The sequence below is a fragment of the Vipera ursinii genome, assembly GCF_947247035.1.
Source record: "Vipera ursinii genome assembly, chromosome: 1".
NCBI classification, from domain to species: Eukaryota; Metazoa; Chordata; class Lepidosauria; order Squamata; family Viperidae; genus Vipera; species Vipera ursinii.
In genome coordinates, this window is record NC_139512.1 from 273609454 (window position 1) to 273630389 (window position 20936).

Sequence of the window (20936 nt, forward strand, 5' to 3'; positions counted from 1 at the left end):
TCCAGAAGTGGTGAATGCTACAACACTGGAGGTTTTTAAGAAGAGATTGGACAGCCATTTGTCTGAAATGGTATAGGGTTTCCTGCCTGAGCAGGGGGTTGGATTAGAGGACCTCCAAGATCCCTTCCAACTTTATATTATAATTTTATTATTACTTTATTATTATTATTATTATTATTATTATTATTATTATTATTATTATTATTATTATTATTATTATTATTATTATTATTTTATTATTATTATTAGATTACTGAATTTCAATTTATTCCCTATATTATTGTTTTGAAATCCAGCACTTCCAAACTTTCTAACTATCTGGCACCTGTTAGCTATGGCTGTATTAGTACAGAAGGCCATTTGATTTATAATAGTAACCAGGAATTTATTATTAAATATATGCCACCCATCTCATGGTTTGAGGCGACTGGGCTGCTTACAATGTAAGAAAACATATAAAAACATTTAAATTATAAAAGATTTAAGAATTAAATAATGGCAGATTTCAAGCAGAGCAACAGTGGTGCCTTCTCCTACTGCACCAACCACTTCCAGCCTATAGCTTTTCCTTTGGGGGCCCATGCCAACCAGCCCCGTGCCATTACAGAGGGGGCAGATCTCATCTCTGGTGGCAAGATGTTCCAAAGGATGGGTATGTGTGGCAAAACAGGTCATCCCCTGGACCCCACTGGCCGAAATTCCTTGGTTAATGGAATCCTCAGTAGGCTCCTTTTGCTAGAATGAGTGGGCTGATCCCATTGGGGGAAGATCATTTCTCAGATATCCTGGACCCATGCGATGGAGAGTTTTAAAGGCTTTAAATAACCAATTCCTTGAATTGGACCCGAAAGAAGATCAGCAACCAGTGCAACTTGTGTTAACAGTGATGTTACGTGTGCCGTCCTAGGGGCTTCTAAAACTGCACTGCCACATTCTGGACCAATTGTAGCTCTCCAAATACTCTTCAAAGATAACCCCATGTAGAGTGCATTGCAATAATCCAAATGAGATGGCCAGGACACAAGTGATTGCATGGCCTCACGATTCAGAAAAGGGTGTGGTTGGTGCGCACCACGTAGTTATGAAAAGGCTCTCCTAGCCACAACTGCCACCTGCTCTTTGAGCTAGACGCCTCAAGTTTAGGAGAACTTCTGTGTTGCACATCAGATCTGTCTGGTAGTTCTACCTTCTCCAGAACTAAAGATGATAAATCTACAAATTTATTTATTCTACAGTAGCCATCTTTGCCTTGATGTCATTTGCTGCTAGGAAGGCCTGGATAGGTGAGATTTACCCTTTTCTATTACTCCCTTCTGTCTCTATCCACCTTGTATGCTTGCATATGAAATACTTTTGGGGGGATGGGAAGTTATTCTTGCCTGTGTTCAGAAATTGTATTTGTTGAAGGCTTTAGTAATTAGTCTACTAGCTGAGTTTAGCACTAGGATAGGGATTTACAACTCCCCCCCCCCCCCAGAGAGCAGCATTTAGCCTTTCAGTTGGGGAGCCAGAAACAAAAGATAAATATTTAATTAAACATAATTACTATGATTACTCCTCATGTATTCAATACATTCTCATCCTTTCCCTTTGCAATATATATTTCGAGAAACTCAACGGCCATTCCTATGACTTTGGGGTACTGCAGCATGAGTAAACTTCTCTCTGGTGTGGATACAACACTATACATACAGGAAAGGTTTTGTGAACTTGGAGTGGTCTCAGTGAAAGAATGAAATGCAATAATATAGTACTTAAAATCTAGTCACCAATTCAATAGAGTGGATATTCGGCTATAAGGTTCTTGCCTTGCTCCTAACAATTGCTCTCCACTGTGTCGAGACAAAGACTATACCTTTAGTTAGTAAGAATTTCAAGACTGGAGGATGGAATTTCCAGCCTTTGCTGAACAAGTAATATCAAATAAAGAACACATTACTCTAATGACAATGGAGGAAGAAGTTGCCATTGTATTTTTAATGTGGTACTATCTTCCATCATACGATTTTTAAGTAGTAGTTGGCAACACAGAAAGAAACTCAATAGAATATTCAACATATGTATACAGCATGTAAAACATTACATTACCGTTAAACCTTTGTTCAGCCTACATACCTTGCACAACTCATGGAATATTCAATATGCACTATAATAAACTTGCCAGTTGCTCATTTTGATTTATATGGCTATGGGTGTATAGTAAAGTAAAATAGAATAGTAAAATTGGCACGTAATTGTACTAACCTGATTTGTCTCTTTTAAAATAAATTTATGGAAACTATTTTCAAATCATTTGGAAACTTGTACCTTATGTAAGGAAACAACTTTTAAATAGTCTTCAGTGAACTTGTCAACATTCTAGGCATGTTCTAGGAAACAATTTTAGTAAACCAACCTCTATAGTGATGAGTATTACTATCATCCATTCCAAGCGCAGAGCATGTTTTTCATTCAAATGATTTCTCATCAGATCTGTCAGTTCTGTGCACTGCTGGAGCTTTTCATTTACTACCTTCAGTAGTAAGGATAGAAAAGTTGATGTTTCAGAAAACCTTGAATAAACAATTTCTTAATATGTTACTTCCAGAGGTGAATTTATGGAAATCAGAGACATGGAGAATTACTTCACAACATTTCTATAAAAACTGAATGTACTAGAGTAGCTAAGTAGCAGTACTTAGTCTTGGGAGATGTGATTTTTCAGCATTCACACAATAGATTGCAATGTGTAGATTGTTCACATAATCCCAGGCTTTAATTTCCTTTCTCCACTTGCATGCATTTATAATCTTTAAATGGAAATATATTTTCCTACTGAGCATTTCTTGTAACGAACTTAACACAATATTTAGAGGTCAGCCCTGATCACAGCAGCCCTCTGAAGCACTTAGTTAAATTGTGTAAGATACCTATCATAGCCTAGTATACTTCACCAAATAATAATGAGGGAGTAAGTGTGGTTTAGGAAAACTCAGCTAACAATGCAATAGGGTTAAATATGCCCAAACCTTTAACAAAGTTCACAGCAGAGAATTTCAACACAAAGTTAGAAGCAAATCCTGAAATAAAGCTGAATGTAAAACAGTTCAGTTTGTGAGTGTGAACACATATCTATTTTTATATATTCACACAGATTACTTAATTGCAGCATTTTACTCCTGAAAAGCCATAGCTGAAGGTTATAGAACGGGGGGGGGGGGGGGGAGAAGAAAAGCTTCCTGTGCTCTTTTACTTGTTGCCTGAAAAAAAATACTTAAATTAAAAAACAATTTTGAGATACATGGGGCAAAGATTTCACTGAAATTGTAGTTAAAATGCTGCAGAATCTAATAATCCCATAAGGTAACTTTTATGTATGTATCAAAGTTACCTTATTATTAGATTACTACTAGTACTTATTCCATGCAGGCATTATGTAGCTTGTGGCCCAGGTCATACTTGGATCTATACATAATGTGAATTCTATAAAAAGTCTACTTTTTTTAATCCATAGTTCCTCAAATGGAATGGTCAATTTCATCATTTCTTATTGGACTGCAATGATTCTGTGAACTTTTTTTAAAAAAAACACTTTTTTTTATCCATGTGCATTAATTTAAAGACGGTAGTGATGCTGTTTTATTCCTGAATCCCATTGTTCATACACATGCGCAACAGTGTCATGGCAGCAATCGCATCTTAGAAAGCAAATTTATAAATATTAGTTAATTTCATTTCAAACAACTGGGCTATATCAAGGGCAGCCAAAAACAACCTGTTCAATCTGTTACTGAATTAAAACATATTTGCAGACTAATAACTATATAACTGTAGTCCAGAGATCACTAAGAATATGTGGAATCTAGAGAAAGTTTCATGAATATTGCTACAGATTGCTATCCCAGTCAGCTGGTTCATCCTAAATGAAGATGCTCTGTAAAGCCAAACTGCTCCCTGCAACACTACCACACATCAAAACCATTTCAGAAACAATCAACAGACAATTACAACCATGTGGTTTCGCTGAAGTACACTAATCAACTGAAGCCCCCCCAAACTGTGTTATGTAAACCAAATGACTTAGTAGCCCAAGAAGAAAGAACAAGAGACATCTATAACATGAAGTGTAAGGACTGTAACAGCTAGTCTGTAGGACAGACAGGCAGAAGATAGCAAAATGCATCCATGAACACCATTTAGCAACTAGAAGGTACAATGGAAACACAGCATATAGAAAGACCGAACTATAATTTCAATTGGAAAACTGCTGTCCAATTTGAATTTAGTCCAAGCTAAATTCAAAAAACTACGGAATTCCTGGAAGCTTAGCTTTCAGACAAGTCATCCATTATTAGGCAAATAGATATAAACCACATTTACAAACCATTCAAAAGATACCATAAAAAAAGCTAATAAAAACAAAAAGACCAAAACGTATTCTGTCCAGCAACCTACATCCAGTTAATCAGGGAGTAACACCACACAAACAAGCAAAAAGCAATACTCTAGTCAAGGAACTACCAAAAAAAAAAAAAGTTACACTTTCACCAACAATGGGAAGGCAAGAGAGAGAGCAAGTCCCACACTCACAGCACTGTTGATGTTACTTTCTCAATAATGAAACATCTGCAAGCAAACAACGAAGCTTAGAGAGCACCAATGAACCTACAGTTCGACCCTGACCTACTTATGTTCTTTTCTATTGAAAAGTGACAGATTTGTGGAGTACTACTTGTATGTTCAGAGGTTCTTGACTGTACTTCTAAACCTTTCCTTGACTAGGATTTCTAAACATTTTTTTGTTGCCATCTAACAATCATCCTTTTTCTAGGGGACACCAAGACGCACACTTCCACTATCCCCATAGTAATATATTGTACATATTTTAAGAAAAATCATCTAAGTAATTTTTAGAGTCAACCATTAATCATAAACTACCCTAGAAAAAAGCAAAACAGTTAGCAGAGAACCTGTAAAATCAAGTTTCTGTGTAATATTCCACTTGCTAAATTGTTGGTGGCAACTGTTCCTCCACCCAATCAGAATTACATGAATTTAAGAAAAAGCGTAAACCTATCATAAAACCTCCCCAAAAGTTATAGAATGCATTGGTTATGTTTGCATAAAACAATAAAGCTAAAATCTGACTTATTCATAATAACCTGTTGAAACCCACTACTTGGTTATGCCTAAATCATTCCTCCTGGTAGAGGGAACAGCTATACAAAATCACAAGAAAGAAGCGTCTCAGAGGTAGCATGATTGTTCACTTGTCCTGAACAATCCACAATGTTCATACACATTGCTAAACGTTTTACAATTGGTCTACCATTTTATGCAAATAGAAAATAGCATTTATAGATTGTTCCTAAAATAAATAGCGCAGCTGGCAAAATAACAATATTTGTCCAAAAACAATGAGGATGAAAACAGAAAAATTAGATTTGTTAAGAGAAGCGATAGTTTTAAAAAAAAATCTTCCAAGCTGAGAGAGAAAAACAGTAAAATACCTTAACTCTGCGATCAATACTGAGAAACCGATACATTTTATCATATAGTTGTTCAAGATGTTCTCTGTCCCAGTAGAAATCTGGGGTAATCAACAGATCAGAACTCAGATTTATATGATGCCTGAGGAAGAGAAGATAGATAAATTCTTATTTAAAAGCCAGTTAATGAATTGTATTTTGCATGCTGCATTGTTATAAGTTGAGACAAACAAATACTCTTTGGACAAACACCCTTCATGTAGCAAAAAAAAAAAAAAAACTTAGTTACATTCTCACAGCTACAGATCTTGTGGTTAGTTTTTTCCATCTCCAAATAAACCTATTCTTTTAGAACCTGATTTAAGCTTTAGAGACATGTTATCATCTTTTATTTATGCTGATATATAATATGTATTTATCAAGGAGTTGAAAAAATACAGTATTTATCAAGTTTACAATTTAACGGCATAAGCATGATCATTTCCAGTTTTTAATATATTTATATCACATCTCAACAAAAACCCCTGCATAGTGACTTTGCATCACTTCATGGTGCATATTCTTCTAATTATTCAAACAATCTGACATTTTAATGGCATGTGACTTGGGCTTAGCTGTAATGAGCCTTTCTATTGTATTTAAGACTGTTTCCTATTTAGATTTCTGTTCCTTACAAGGGTTTGCATGCTCTCTCATAGTGAATTGGCTTTTTAAAGAGTAAACATTGCTTTTCACTCTAAACATAAAACACTTTAAAAGACTATGTTAGATTTATTGGTAGAAATAGAAGTATCACTACAGAAAAAAAATACTGGTATTAAAAATAAAAAAATCAATATACAATATGTTAAGGTTTATCTTTGTCTGTACTGATAGTTAATACTATGTGGTGGCATATAATCAAAAGTAAGGAAAAGGTAAAGTTTCCCCCGCACATGCGTGCTAGTCGTTTCTGACTCTAGGGGCCGGTGCTCATCTCCGTTTCAAAGCTGAAGAACCAGCACTTGTCCGAGGACATCTCCGTGGTCATGTGGCCGGCATGACTAGACGCCAAAGGCGCACGGAACGCTGTTACCTTCCCACCGTAGTGGTCCCTATTTTTCTACTTGCATTTTTACATGCTTTCGAACTGCTAGGCTGGCAGAAGCTGGGACGAGTAACGGGCTCACTCTGTTACGCGGCACTCGACCCGCCAAACTGCCGACCTTCTGATCAACAAGCTCAGCGTCTTAACCCACTGAGCCACCGTGTCCCTAATCAAAAGTAAGGACCTGGCAAATAATAGGAATTTTAGCAGGAAGATAACAAGATGCTTGTTGGTGTTACGATTGATACATTTAAGCTCTGATTTCTCTTAAAAATTACTTAGATCTGTTAAAGGACAGAAAGACAATAGTCAAGATGCAGAAGAGAAAAATATAATTATACCACTTTAGAAATATCATAGGATTTAAAAAAGCAGATCGTACATGGCAGTATATTGTATACATATATATGTGAATACTGTCATGGTATTTTTGTTGTTGATAAAGATTGCTTTTAAAACTGATTCTAAAATGCAATCTATTTGCTTGTCTTTAATTCAGGTACCTCAAGGCAAACAGTTCCCCAATTTTCTGCATAACATCAGCATGAGAGAGTTTCAGTTTCTTTCTTAATTTAAGCATCTATAAGAAGAGAGTAATAAACCAGTAAGAACATTGATGTTTTTTTAAAATGTACAATATTACCCACCCCGGCGCCAACTGCACTCTTTACTTGAACTGGCGGAAGCAATCCTGATGACAATAAAGATCTATCCTGATTTTCATATTAGTTTTGGGACGTGGGATAGGCAGTCTTGCCATAGATGGTTTGTGATAACTCTATTGTCGTGGCCTGAGAACTTCCTGATAAAAGTTTAGGTCCCAGGTTAAGATCTATCCTACAGGACAGAGAGATCAATTACAATGCTCCATTCACAAAGACTTATGTTATCTGATGAATATCTCAGCGTTCTACAAGAGTTTACAGGAGACAAAGAGGACGAATCCTCAAGTAGCTATGCAGCAAGCGTTTCTATATCACAAAACTATAGTACCATATTATCTATCTTGAAGGAATGTAAATCTGGCCTTGGGAATGGGGACAAAGTGGGTCAACTGCTGAGGGGAGACTTTTCCAAATAAGCTTGCTTTGATTTTGCTTCATGTAAAATGGGGCAGAGAGAAACTTTGACAGGTTTTCCAAGATTCAGTCATTCTACAGTCATCACTGCTGTGCCTGTTTCTCAATCCTGCTTGATCTAAAGCAGACATGTCAAACACAAGGCCCGAGGGCCGGATCCGGCCTGCGAAGTGGTTTCATGTGGCCCGCGAAGCCATCCTGGAAAAAGTGAGGGAATGGCCCCCACTGCCTTAGCCCTGGCCCAGAGACCCTCCTTCTGCCAGAGACCCTCAGATCTGTCCCACTCCTGCCCAGGCCCCCATAGGCACTCTTGATGCGAACGATGTAGAGCTGGTCATGTCCACCCAGTAGGCCATACGCACTCTAGCCACGCCCACCCAGTAGGCCATGCCCACCCTGGCCATACCCACTCGGCCCCCTGAGGGCAACCGCAAGGCTGATGCGGCCCTCAATGAAATTGAGTTTGACACCCCTGATCTAAAGGGTTGACTATCCTAATAAATGCACTCAGAATCCTACTGTGATAGGTTTGAATGGCACCTTAAGAACAGAATATTTCACACTAATGTAAAAACATTGTTCCAGGTCCAAATTCCTTGTCTTCTCCACTTTAATGGAATCCTTTTCAGCTGGAGAATGTAGACCACAAGGAAGTGGTGGTTCATCCTATTGTTCTCTTGACCCTTGATTGTCATGGCTAATTAGCCAACCAATCAAGGGAGAATTGTCCAGGTGGATAAATATTGAATGCATTTTATCCTAAATGGAAGATCTCTGGTGCTCTTAGAGACTGTTTAACATTGTTTTCCCCAAAAAGAAATCTTGCAGAGCACACAACATTATTAGAAGTGCCCTTGAAAAAAGAACATTTTCCACAACACACTGATCAAGCTGGAGGTGTGAGTCTGGGAGGACCTCCAGATTGTGCACTGGTTCTGTCTGAGGCAAACCAGCCCATCCAGAAACAAAGATGACAAATCCCAGGATTCATTCAAAGTAATTAGTTATTATCTAATCATGTTTTTATAAGACTCAACCATTCAAGTCCTTATGTTTTGCTGTTCCATATTATCTTGGGAACATAATATTTTGCCGTCTTCAACATAGAACTGCTACACTGATTCTTTTTTCTTTTACTCTGAACATATCTAAGTAATTTTCTTCTATTCTTAGTTTAATATACCAACCATTCTGATTTTAGCTTTCCTGATACTTTCTCTAAAATTCTGAGCTGTCTATATTTTTTTATTGATGGCCTATTTCTCTTTCTTTTCCTATATTTAACTTTGTTATAGATTCCCATTTTCTAACAAAAGATCAACTTTAGCATATTCAATCATTTTCAAAGTGATAGATTTTAAAATTTCATAGTAAGAAACATTTCTAAGTTTCATTAACTGTGAGAAGTTAACTTTTTCTATTTCAAACTTGCATACAGATTTTTCTTCTTGGCATCCTATATATTGAAGCTTATTGACATGAGGATTCATAATAAACATGACATCAATCTACATTCAAGCAAATAGTTGCCCACAACAAACATAATAGGTATAATTAAAACAACAGGTCCCCCTTAGACACATGAGTTTAATTCAGCATTTTGTAAAGTCATTGAAGTTAACTTGAAAGTGTTTCATATCTAACTGTTCAAATTTAATAGAGTTTCACTGAAATTTTGATCTGGCAAACAAATCCTAATTCATTTCTTATGTCCAAGAATAGATGGTAAATACAACACTCCAAATTCATTCACTTATGGTGTCAAAAATCTGCAAATTTCCCATACTAGTTTTATGGAAAAATGAAAAAAATAGCAAGTACCTCAGGTATTGATTGGATAGATTCTACAAAATTATCCAGTGATGCTTCCCAAATGGCCAGTTTTACTATATTAGAGAAAAGCATAAAAGACTTATTATTCATATGTGGTACACTTCCAAGTTTTATCACAAAATAAAATCTTTTAAATTTTTACTGTCCAATGCTTGACAAGTAATGATGGTATGTTGATTATTGCTTTTGGACTTTAAAATAGGTACAAGTTTCTGATTTTGACTGAGGGCCAGGCTTTTGATCTCTGTTAACCTGGAATGTTCTTTTTGACATAGTGTAATGTACAGTAAAAACCCACCTAGCATGATACATACAGAGAGGGAAAAATTAATGGGAGCCAGAAATCTTGCTGGTTGATAGGAGAAATACTTATTTCACTCATTAAAATGAAAATCAATTTATAACTTTTTTGAAATGCATTTTTCTGGATTTTTTTTGTTGCTTTTCTGTCTCTCACTGTTAAAATAAACTTACCATTAAAATTATAGACCGATCATTTGCAAGTGGGCAAACATTCAAAATCAGCAGGGGATCACATATTTTCCCCCCTCAGTGCATAATTTGCAAATCAAGTCAAAATTGCTTTTTCAAGTATTTTTTTAAATCCTGGCATACTGTTTCATATGAACTATTTTACCATTTTATACTGTATGAACCTACCCATTATTTCTCTGCTCTAAGTATCAACGAAGATGGTTAAAAGTCTGGAGACAAAAACATATGAAGAACGGTTGCAAGAACTGGGTATGGCTAGTCTAGAGAAAAGAAGGACTAAGGGTGACATGATAGCAGTATTTCAGTATTTGAGGAGGTCAACTTATTTTCCAAAGCACCAGAAAGGAAGACAAGAAACAATGGATGAAAACTAATCAATGAGAGAAGCAACCTGGAATTAAGGAGAAACTTCCTAACAGTGAGAACAATTAACTAGTGGAACAGCTTGCCTTCAGAAGTTGTGGTTGCTTATCACTGGAGGTTTTCTGCCACCTGTCTGAAATGATATAAGATATCCTGCCTGAGCAAGGGTTGGACTAGAACAGGGCTTTTCAACCAGTGGTACGGGTACCACCTGTGGTACATTGGCACCTGGCAGGTGGTACGCGACCATCCTAAAAAAGTGGTAGTGGGGGAGGGGAGTGGCAGCACCACACAAGCCTGAGCAAGAGATGGCTGGAGCTGCAGGGCTGTCAGGGCTGAGCGGAAGCACCAGAATCAGTGCTTCTTTGGGGCTGACAGGGCTCAGTGGAAGCGCTCCAGCTGGAGCTCAGCGCTGATCCTGGCACTTCTGAGCCCAGAAGAAGTGCCGATCAGCTGGAATGTTGCAGCATTTCCAGGGTCTTGTGATTTACATTCAGATGCTTGGCAACTGATTCATATTTATGATGGTCAGTGTCCCAGGGTCATGTGAAGTGACCAAAACCTGCTGGGGTGGGGGGAATAAAAACCAAACACTCCCCCCACCCCATCCCCGCTGCCAATCCTCAACAGAAATGCTCACAACAATGAAAACCTCGGACGAGGAATAGTGCCACCGGGCGGGCAGGCAGGTGTCTTGGGGGGCACTTTTTCAGTGCCATTGTAACTTCAAACAGTCACTAAGCAAACTGTTGTAAGTCGACCTGTACTTCATCACTTTTTTCCTTTTTTTGGTCATCAAGTTTTTGACACCTTGCTAGGCGATACTCGGATATTGCCATATCCTAAAAGTGGTACAATGGGTGAAAAGGTTGAAAAGCCCTGGACTAGAAGACCTCCAAGGTCCCTTCCAGCTCTATTCTGATTGACAATAGCCTTCCTACTAAAAAAAGTAAAGGTAAAATTTCTGCTGCCCCTATTCAAATCAAAATACTCTAATCACAATTCATATAAGATTCAATCATAAACCTCCCATTTCCCTTTCAGCCCAAAGGGAAACATTATTTTACGAAATTATTTTCTACAAAGTAGGAATGCTTAAATGTTATGCAGTCTACTCAAGGTAATACACACTTTCTTCTGTTTCTCAGAAGTCATTTGACACTGCCTCCTTCCTAGGGCTGAGAGAAAGTGACTAGCCCAAGGTCACCCAACTGCCTTTGTGCCTAAAGCAGGACTAAAATTAAGAGTACTAGCCTGATGCTTTACCCTCTTCATCAAACTGGCTCTCAAAGAGTCAGAAATCTACAGTGTAACATAAATTATCTGCAATGGCATAATCTATGTAGTATTAAAAAATTTTGTCTATGAAGATTCTCAGTCATCCAGGTCATAGCTGCATCAAAAATGGTCCAGTTGTCTTTTCAAAAATAAAAGCCACTTTTGATACTAAAACTTTTGTTCTCACGACTTTAGGTGAAACACTGTATCATAGGGTAACTTTTGAACCAAGGTCCCTCAAATGAGCTAACCTACAGTGGGTGTCCCAAATCTGGCATCATGACTCCCTGAAGGAATGAAATTTGGGAAGGTTGTGGCTGCTTCAGTGCTACTGGCTGCTATTTCAGTTACGTGATCTTTATTTTGTGACAGTTTGCCTGCTAGTCTCACAATCCCTTGCTCCCTCTCCCACCCAGAAACAGCCACTTACCTGCCCGGAAGGGGAAGACAGAAAGGAAGGGAATGGAGATTTCTGGTGTTCCCTGCCAAATTTCCACAAGGAAACACAATGGGGAAGCCAGCAGGAAATCGACTCCTGCTCCCATTGTTTTTTTTGCCCACTCTTGGTCATTCTGTTTCCCTATTTAGGTAAGGAAATATCTTTGAAACAATGAGGCAACAGGGCATGGGTTGTCTGATTCTTTTTCTTTCTTTCCTTCTTCCTTCCTTCCTTTCCTTTCTTTCTCTCTTTCAACTGAGCAAATTGTTCAAAATAGTTGTAACTATAGATGCAACTATTCATGCAGAGTATCTTTTGTGAGAGTGCCTTATACATGATCAATGCATACATGAATTCCATTTCCTCCCAGATTTCAAGTAATAATACAAATCATTAAATGAAATTATACGATGGACAGCTTACCAGAAAGGCACAGAGCATTGGAAAAAGCAAACTTCTCTAAAATGATTTCATCCATTTCCATATCTGAATTTATCAAGATTTCTCCTCTATGAAGTTTTGATTGCCCTCTATGAAAAAGATATGAATGGATTACATTAGTTTCAAGCAACTTTGTGCTCCCCATCACTCCCAACCAGCATTACCACTGGTCTAATAGTGAATCAAATGAGTATTAGAAGAAGAGGTAGGACTGTGTAACAAAACACGAGCAGGTGTCCTTCAGTCTGTTCTGAAGAATATGAAGAAATTTTTTTTTAAGAGTACTTGACCTAACATATACCTTACTCCACATATGAATTTGTTTGTTTTATTGTATATGTGAATTTCTGTTTCTTTCATTGTATCTTTTATAACTTAAAACTTAAAAAGTGTATACGCAATCTGCATAAAAGTGGTAATACTTTGTACATAGCTGAGTGCACTGGCCTTGATGCTCAAACAGAACAGTGATTTGTGGCAATGTAATAAGGGTCAGTCTTAATAACTGAACTGTTAAGGCTGTCCTCAACTTACAACAACAATTGGGATCAGAATCTAAGTCACTGAGTGAAGTGGTCATTAAGTGATATGTCCATGTAACTGCTCAACAACCGCAACCTGGCACTCCCAATTCCAGTTGTTAAGCGATCTCCGAGGTCAGGGGTAGGCAACCTCGGCTCTTTTATGACTCATGGACTTCAACTTCTAGAATTCCTGAGTCAGCTATGCTGACTCAGGAATTCTGGGAGTTGAAGTCCATGAGTCATAAAAGAGCCGAGGTTGCCTACCCCTGTCCTAGGTCATTAAGCAGATGGAATGAAAGAGCTGCCTGTGTGGTGGAATGTGCAGCTGGAGAAGGAGATGGAGGGAATGTCAGCAATAGCATAGCAGCTTCCCCGAATCCTCACTAGTTTCTTATTTTACAGTGGAATTGTCAATCGTTTTTTATGAAGAAGTTTATGAAATGCCTAGATGCTATGATATGACTTGTGTCTGAATATATGTTCCGGAAATGATTATTTGTCAAAATTTCTACCCTTATTAGCCTGTGGCTTAAATGGAAAACTTTATGAGTTTATGACATTCACATACTTACTCTCCTCTTCTATAGCTGATCTCTTCGTTTTCCCAGTGAACTAATGCAATTTCATAAGGCTGGATCTCATGTTTTTCCAGCTTTTGAAAAATATTCTTTATCTGGGAAATAGATTGTAAATTAAAGTTGCTAGCAGGTTCTGAAGAAGAATTAGATAGTTAGACTATTGACCAAAGTGCCCTCATTCTCTTGTGAGAAGAAAACTATGTCAACAAGAAATCATAAGGAAAACAAAATAACTCCATATTCCACTTGTTTTCTCACAAGTCTTTGCCCACAATAAATATTTACAAGGAAGAATTAGCTATAGGTTGTAAATTTGTGCCTATAAACACCCTTATGCATTTGTTTATAACTCAGATTATAACAGCCACGGGTGACACAGTGGTTAGAATGCAGTATTGTAGGCTAATTCTGCTGACTGCCAGGAGTTTGATTCTGATCGACTCAAGGTTCACTCAACCTTCCAAGGCCAGTAAAATGAGGACCCAGATGGTTGGGGGCAATATGCTGACTCTGTAAAACACTTAGAGGGCTGTAAAACACTACGAAGTGGTATATAAGTCTAAGTGTTATCGCTAGTGGTATTATAATTCTGAAAGCAGCCTTTTAGAAGAAAATAATAAGAATTTGTTAAAGAAAATTAGCAAAATCACAAAATTTAAAAAAAAAACTTTACTTTCTAGGTATTTTCTTCCTGCCATCTGATTCAGCATTCATGTTACTTTGATGAAGGTAAATTTGGAAATACTTGTTCCTGAAAACAATGTAAGTTTCCCTCTAGAATCTGACTATTTCTGCATTTCCACCACCCACTCTACATACCATTCCTGATTATTTTACCATGATGGATATGAAAAAAAGTCTTTATTTTTTCCTCAAAAAATAAATAAATCTGCAGTTAGATATAAACACTGTGAAATAGTTGGGAAATTATGTAATTTGAATCCTTTGGAAGACATGGCATCAAAAGAACAATACTAATAAAGCAGATTGGAAAGTTAAATATAAAAATGGTTAATAACACTTGCTAAAAGTTTTGCAGAGATAGCATTTCAAAATACAAGAAAAAGATGGGGGTAAGCCACAAAACCCAACAATGAATAAAATCCCAAATCAAATACGAACTATTAATTTATAAGAGAAATCTGTATCATTTCTTCCCTTTGTTGTTATGCTGAATATAACGAAGGCTTTCCTCCTTTATGTGTGTGTTACAAGTTCTGTGCCAACATACTGATTGAATTAACTCTTATTTTTTCATTATACACTAACTGTGAGACCCCTGAGTCAGATAGTTTCTTTTGACAGCGTACAATCTGCTCTTAATTAATAAACCCATTTCTCTTTTTGTTTAGAAAGCAGATTGAAATAGACAAGTATGACAGAATTACTAATCATTAGCAGGGGAAAACTGTCTTTCATTTTAGATGTCATCTTAGTATTTAGATGGTTTTGCAAGGGTATTTTTTTTACAAATATGCTAACTCCGATTTTTTCAAATGACTTGTAGAAAGTTAATAATGTTACAGTGATTAACTATGTTACAGTGTCTATGTCATAAAGTCCAAATAAATGTTACTTTAGTTAACAGACATGACTTATTCACCTGTTTCCTTCTGAATTAGAATGTAGTTTCTAAAAAATGTAGGACAATTTCACTTTAATCATCAAAATTTTCTGATTTGTGTTCAGATTAATTAGCTAATTTGCTCCTTTATTTCACTCTCTGGAAGGCTGTAAACCTCTTTCATGTCAAGATACTATATGGTATTTCCTATAGCTGGATCTTCTTCCAGCAGATGCAACTACATCTTCTATTTCTCAATATATTCAAGGAAGGAGATGCCATTTTCTATGTTTGTATCGTACTACCGCATTCTAAAAATAAAATTAATATTCTAATAAAACAGGTTATGTCAGAAATGTTATACTTAACCCTTATCCCATTCAGAAGGTAATTTATTAATATGTTAATTATCCTCATTCCTACACCAAGAATAGTTTATCTCCAGAAACCTGCCTTCCACTTACTGTTTTTTCTTCAACATTCCAAAACACAGCAGATCCTTCCCTATTAAAATAAAAATACAACTGTTAGAATAATGGGGTGTATTTCAAACTTCAAAAATGCAATTCCTAGCAAGAAACAATTCTCTTTTCATACTTGCTTGCCTTTAAAAGTGGAGCCATTACCTTCTTATTACAGTACCCAAATGATATTTGTTTTAGGGATCTTAGAATTTTAGTGATACCAAAATTTTTAAAGATTAATATTCAACTGAAATCAGAACCTTTCTTGCTGGGACTAATAGAGAGACAACTGGAAAAGAGTTATGGAAGATTATTTTTGTACATGATAATCCGCAGCAAGACTATTATATTCCCCAAAGTCAAAAGACTCTGAATTACGTATAAGGGAGAAATGTTGGTGAAGATAACAGAATTTGCAGACAGGGCAAAACTGATTTGTTTGGTTAGGGACAATCATATTTGTCAGGGACTAAAAACCCTTTATGGACTTTTGCTTAAAACAGAAAAAATGAACACAATTTCTGGGTTTGATGATTAGAAAGGAGAGAATATGGGAAGAAGGGCGCCACAATATAACTATAATGAGAGGGAATAAAATATAAATGCATTTATAACTGCTGCAAACAAGATTGGAAGCCACTTCTTTATGTATATATTTTTCCTATCTTACTTATTTATAATTTTTTCTTGCTTTTCTTTTTCTTAGTTAATTTTGTCTAGTAAAATTGGCATTTCTGAGGACGACACAGATGAAACAGCAATCTTTTTTCTGGGTATGGATACTTGTTTCAGTTTTGTCTTAGTTTCTGCACTACCGTATTTTCCGGTGTATAAGACGACTGGGCGTATAAGACGACCCCCTACATTTCCTGTTAAATTATAGGGTTTGGGCTATACTCGCCGTATAAGACTACCCCTCTTCCAACGCACACCAAATAAAAATTAAAAAACATCAGATTTGGTTTTAATATGGTAATTTTAATTCAAATGCTTATGACATGCAGGTGCTTAGTAGGAAAACTGTCACTTATAAACATAAGGCTGTCATCAAACATGTAAACATAAAACAGTGCAAGTGGATTAAACTATAATAATAATAATAATAATAATAATAATAATAATAATAATAATAATAATAATAATAATAATAATGTTGGAGGGGACCTTGGAGGTCATCTAGTCCAACCCCCTGCTAAGGCAGGAAACCCTATACCATTTCAGACAAATGGCTGTCCAGTCTCTTCTTAAAAACTTCCAGTGTTGGAGCATTCACCACTTCTGGAGGCAGGTTGTTCCACTGGTTAATTGTTCTAACTGTCAGGAAGTTTCTCCTTAGTTCTAGGTTGCTTCTCTCCTTGACTAGTTTCCATCCATTGCTTCTTGTCCTGCTTTCAGGTGCTTTGGAGAATAGCTTGGCTCCCTCTGCTTTGTGGCAGCCCCTGAGATATTGGATCACTGCTATCATGTCACCCCTCACCCTTCTCTTCGTTAAGCTACACATACCCAATTCCAGCAACCGTTCCCTATTTTCCTAATTCACTTTTTCACTTTTCCTAATTCACTGTAAAGCTTTCCCTGCGCAGAGCCTTAAGTAACACCAGCTGCCTGCAATTAGTGAAGGTTCGCATCCCACCAGGCTCAAGGTTGACTCAGCTTTCCATGCTTCCAAGGTAGGTAAAATGAGGACCCAGATTGTTGGGGGCAATAAGCTGACTTTGTAATAATGCTGCTTGGGGGGGTGGTGAAAGCCCTAATAAACAGGCATATACACAGAATGAAGGCTATTGCTAAGCACATTGATTTGTGCTTTAAATTGTAAGCCACTCTGAGTCTTCAGAGAAGGGCAGGATATAAATGGGATTTTTAAAAAAAAGACCAAATGGGAGATCCGCTCCAGGTTTTCCAGCCAGCCCGCCCAGTTCCTGAGTCAAATGTGTCCTTAGGGCTAAGCCGCTGCTCTGGCTGCTGCCTTCCCCACCTGCCTTTCAAGTTGGGATATACTACAGCTGCTCTTCAACTTTAGAAGGAAAGACGCCCAGACCCCAGCCTGTAAAAAAATCACAGACTGCAGCTTCTTCTCCAATTGGTCCCGCTTTCCCTGCGCAGACTAAATGGGAGATCCGCTCCAGGTTTTCCAGCCAGCCCTGTCCCTAAATTTTCAGCACCCGGCGTATAAGACGACCCCTGACTTTTGAGAAGATTTTCGTGGGTTAAAAAGTAGTCTTATACGCCGGAAACTACGGTACACATAATTCTCAGCTTATCACCACAAACGAGCCCAAGATTCCCAGGGCTGAGTCAGTCGGTTAAGACAGTTTTGTCCCATTTTACAATCGTTTTTGCCACAACTGTTAAGTGAATCACTGTAGTTGTTAAGTGAACCATGCAGTCATTAAGCAAATCTGGCTTCCCCCATTGATGACTGATTACATGATCCTGGGAGAGTGCAACTGTTATACATGCCAGTTGCCAAGCGCTCAAATTTAATCACGTGACCGTTGGAGATGCTGCAACAATCATTTAGTGCAAAAACTGGCAACAAGTGACTTTTTTCTTTAGTGCCACTGTAACTTCAAATGTCCACTAAATGGATGGTTGTGAGAATCACTTGTAGTTATTGGTAGGCTTCCTGACTCAATTCCATCTACTGGTCATTACCCTTAAAGCCCTAAAGAACAGGGCATCAAGATTGATCAGGGACCAACTTACCAAACAAGATTCTGCCTGTTTGATCCAAATACTAAAAGTGGGCTTGCTGGAAGCCCTACCTCCACCTGAAGTAGGAGAGGTATGGGTTAGAAGGCAGGTATTCTCAATAAAAGCTGCTATAGAAGCTTCCAAATCTATTTAGCATCAAATCTCCTTGTGTTCTGGAAAGCTCTGAAAACAATTTCTATCTAATAATTTTTGAGTCATAGGGTAACTATGGCCAATCATTTGATTGTATTTTGTCACTTATAGTATTTCTGTATGTTTTAATAAACTTGATCTTTTCTCTTTCTTGTAAATGTCGCAAGACTGCTTGACTGGGGACTTCTACAAATATTATAAATAAATAAACATCACTAAAATTCTGAATGACACTGAAGAAATAAATATGTATTTGTGTTTTAGGTGGAAATGAAAACTTTAGGTCACACATGCTACATTATTGGTCTTTACTTACTTGAAGAAAAATATGATCCCCAAATCATGTTCTTTGGCTGTTTTTTCTGTGGCAACCACCAAAACATTTGCTGCATCTAGTTTTCAAAAAATCTTATGTGAAATTATATTGTAAAAAATAGAAACAATCACATTTAGCATGTACCTTATATGCCATTCCCAAGGTATTTTTTAATTAAGTATTTCTCTTTCAAATCTAGCTGATCTCTCAGTGACAATCAATAAGTCTACGCTTTTTTCTTGGGAAAAATGGCATTCTTCCAGGATATTTTATGTACCCATCTACCTTATGGTCCTCATAGTCCCTGGTGGAATCCCATCAAAATATTAAGATGGAACAATCCAGTTTACTTTCTGAACCCAGACAAGTTTACATCAAAGCTGCTGTCTGGTAAGGTTCTGTGGGGTTTACAACTTATAAATATGAATAAAATTGTGCCGTGTGTCACATGCAGTGCAAGCATATATCTACCGGAGCACTCTGACAATTTCAGTAGTTTCTCAGCTATAGACTATCAGAATAGAAGTGAAGATGAAGAGACATTTAGAATTCTCATATTCTAAGTTAATCTTTAGCATCAGGTGTGGTGGCGCAGTGGTCAGAATGCAGTATTGCAGACTAACTCTACCCACAGCCAGGAGTTTTATCCAGACCGACTCAAGATTGATTCAGCTTTCCATCCTTCTGAGGTCGATAAAATGAGGACCCAGATGGTTGGGGGCAATATGGTGACTCTGTAAACTCCTTATAGAGTGCTATAAAGCACTATGGGGTGGTAATGTAAGTCTAAATGCTATTGCTACAACATGATTGTTTATAATAAATTGATTTATATTGATTTTCCAGCATTAACATAATAAATTATATACAAAGTTAATTAGTCACATTTATTATTCAAATTATCATTTCTCATGTTTTTTAAATCAAGCTTTAATTTCTACTAAAATACATTCAAAGTGATCCATTACAGCTTCAAAAGGAATTTAATTAATTTGAAACTTATAATTTATTTATATAGAAAGCAATCATAATTTTCAGATATTGGAACTAACTACTGAATGTGTTATTATCTCTGTTCCCCTTAACACTGAAGAATTCCCTCTGTAAAAAAGGATATGAAGTATAATAGTGCTAAAAATACATATTGGATGGCTACAAATTATGGATCGGGATAGGAATCAGCATGCTCAAAAGGCATACAAGGACTACATGTAGAGGGACACAATACCAATATCTGTCAATATTTTTGACTGAAAGCTGCTCTTGAAATTTACTCCAATGGTAGACAACCTAGATCCCTCTATATGTTTTAGCACTAAGAATGTGCTCACTGGCAAGGGATTCTGGGAGTTGTAGTATAAATATATGGAGGAAGAATTTTTTTTAAAGAAGTCAATGCTTCATATGGTCTGGATTCTTTATTTTTTACTTATCTCATTAACTTTTCTTTACATCTACCATTAAATTTTCTTTTGATTCTTTTTTGGTCACATTATATTAATTTAAATTCAGAAGCTACAGCATAGAATAAACTTGTTTAGCTCAACTTTAAAGGTGTAAAGCTTACTTCTATACACATTTTAACAGTGGAAATCCTGAAACAATCAGTTGGCATGCCATTTAGCCTTACTCTCTCCATAAAATGACCCATTGATGCTTATTACATTCTTTTCAATGTTTATTATAGCCTTCTGAGGATACGTATGGTCTTTCATTTTATTCAGTTGCATTTTGTTATGCTATACAATGAAAAAAATGATAGTGGCTTACAACAGGAAGAATTGTTATTAAAGCCTTCACAAAGCTTTAATGATAGGTAAACAAATTACTGGCCAAAAGAGTTTATCTCCAGCTCTTTGTAGCCCTGTTATTCATCTGTCAGCTCTGTTCACTCTTCCCATCTCTAAATTTGAATGAGGCAAATTTCATAAATTTGGTGACCTCAAGATTCTCTTCAGATATTACATAGTAATACAGACTATCATCTGGAAAGGAATGTTTAAGCTAAAAAGTGGTTTTTCTTTGCAGTAAAAAATCATTAGGAATTGTCAAATTGCACAATTAAAGATTTTCATGTATTAATGGTATTAAATACATTATATGCAATAAGTCATTATTTCATGGGTGTGCTTTGTGTGGTCCTATGTTAGTTCCTTT

At 36.8% G+C, this 20936-nt stretch overlaps 2 protein-coding genes across 5 annotated transcripts in view; one reads left to right on the forward strand and one right to left on the reverse strand.

Moving 5' to 3' along the window:
• ARMT1 (acidic residue methyltransferase 1) overlaps positions 1–20936 on the forward strand; it is a gene marked incomplete at its 5' end in the record, with an annotated part of 54970 nt that overhangs the window by 10966 nt on the left and 23068 nt on the right. The gene's annotated exons all lie outside the window — the stretch shown is intronic.
• RMND1 (required for meiotic nuclear division 1 homolog) overlaps positions 1–20936 on the reverse strand; it is a 35050-nt gene that overhangs the window by 908 nt on the left and 13206 nt on the right. For all 4 annotated transcript variants that reach the window (XM_083348737.1, XM_083348738.1, XM_083348739.1 and 1 more), the window contains 8 exons: positions 18780–18855; positions 15614–15653; positions 13580–13680; positions 12466–12572; positions 9456–9520; positions 7059–7135; positions 5490–5610; positions 2396–2512 (listed from right to left, as the gene is read on the reverse strand). In XM_083348737.1, the coding sequence (XP_083204863.1) occupies positions 2396–2512; positions 5490–5610; positions 7059–7135; positions 9456–9520; positions 12466–12572; positions 13580–13680; positions 15614–15653; positions 18780–18855 (704 nt within the window). The remainder of the gene's footprint in view (positions 1–2395; positions 2513–5489; positions 5611–7058; positions 7136–9455; positions 9521–12465; positions 12573–13579; positions 13681–15613; positions 15654–18779; positions 18856–20936) is intronic.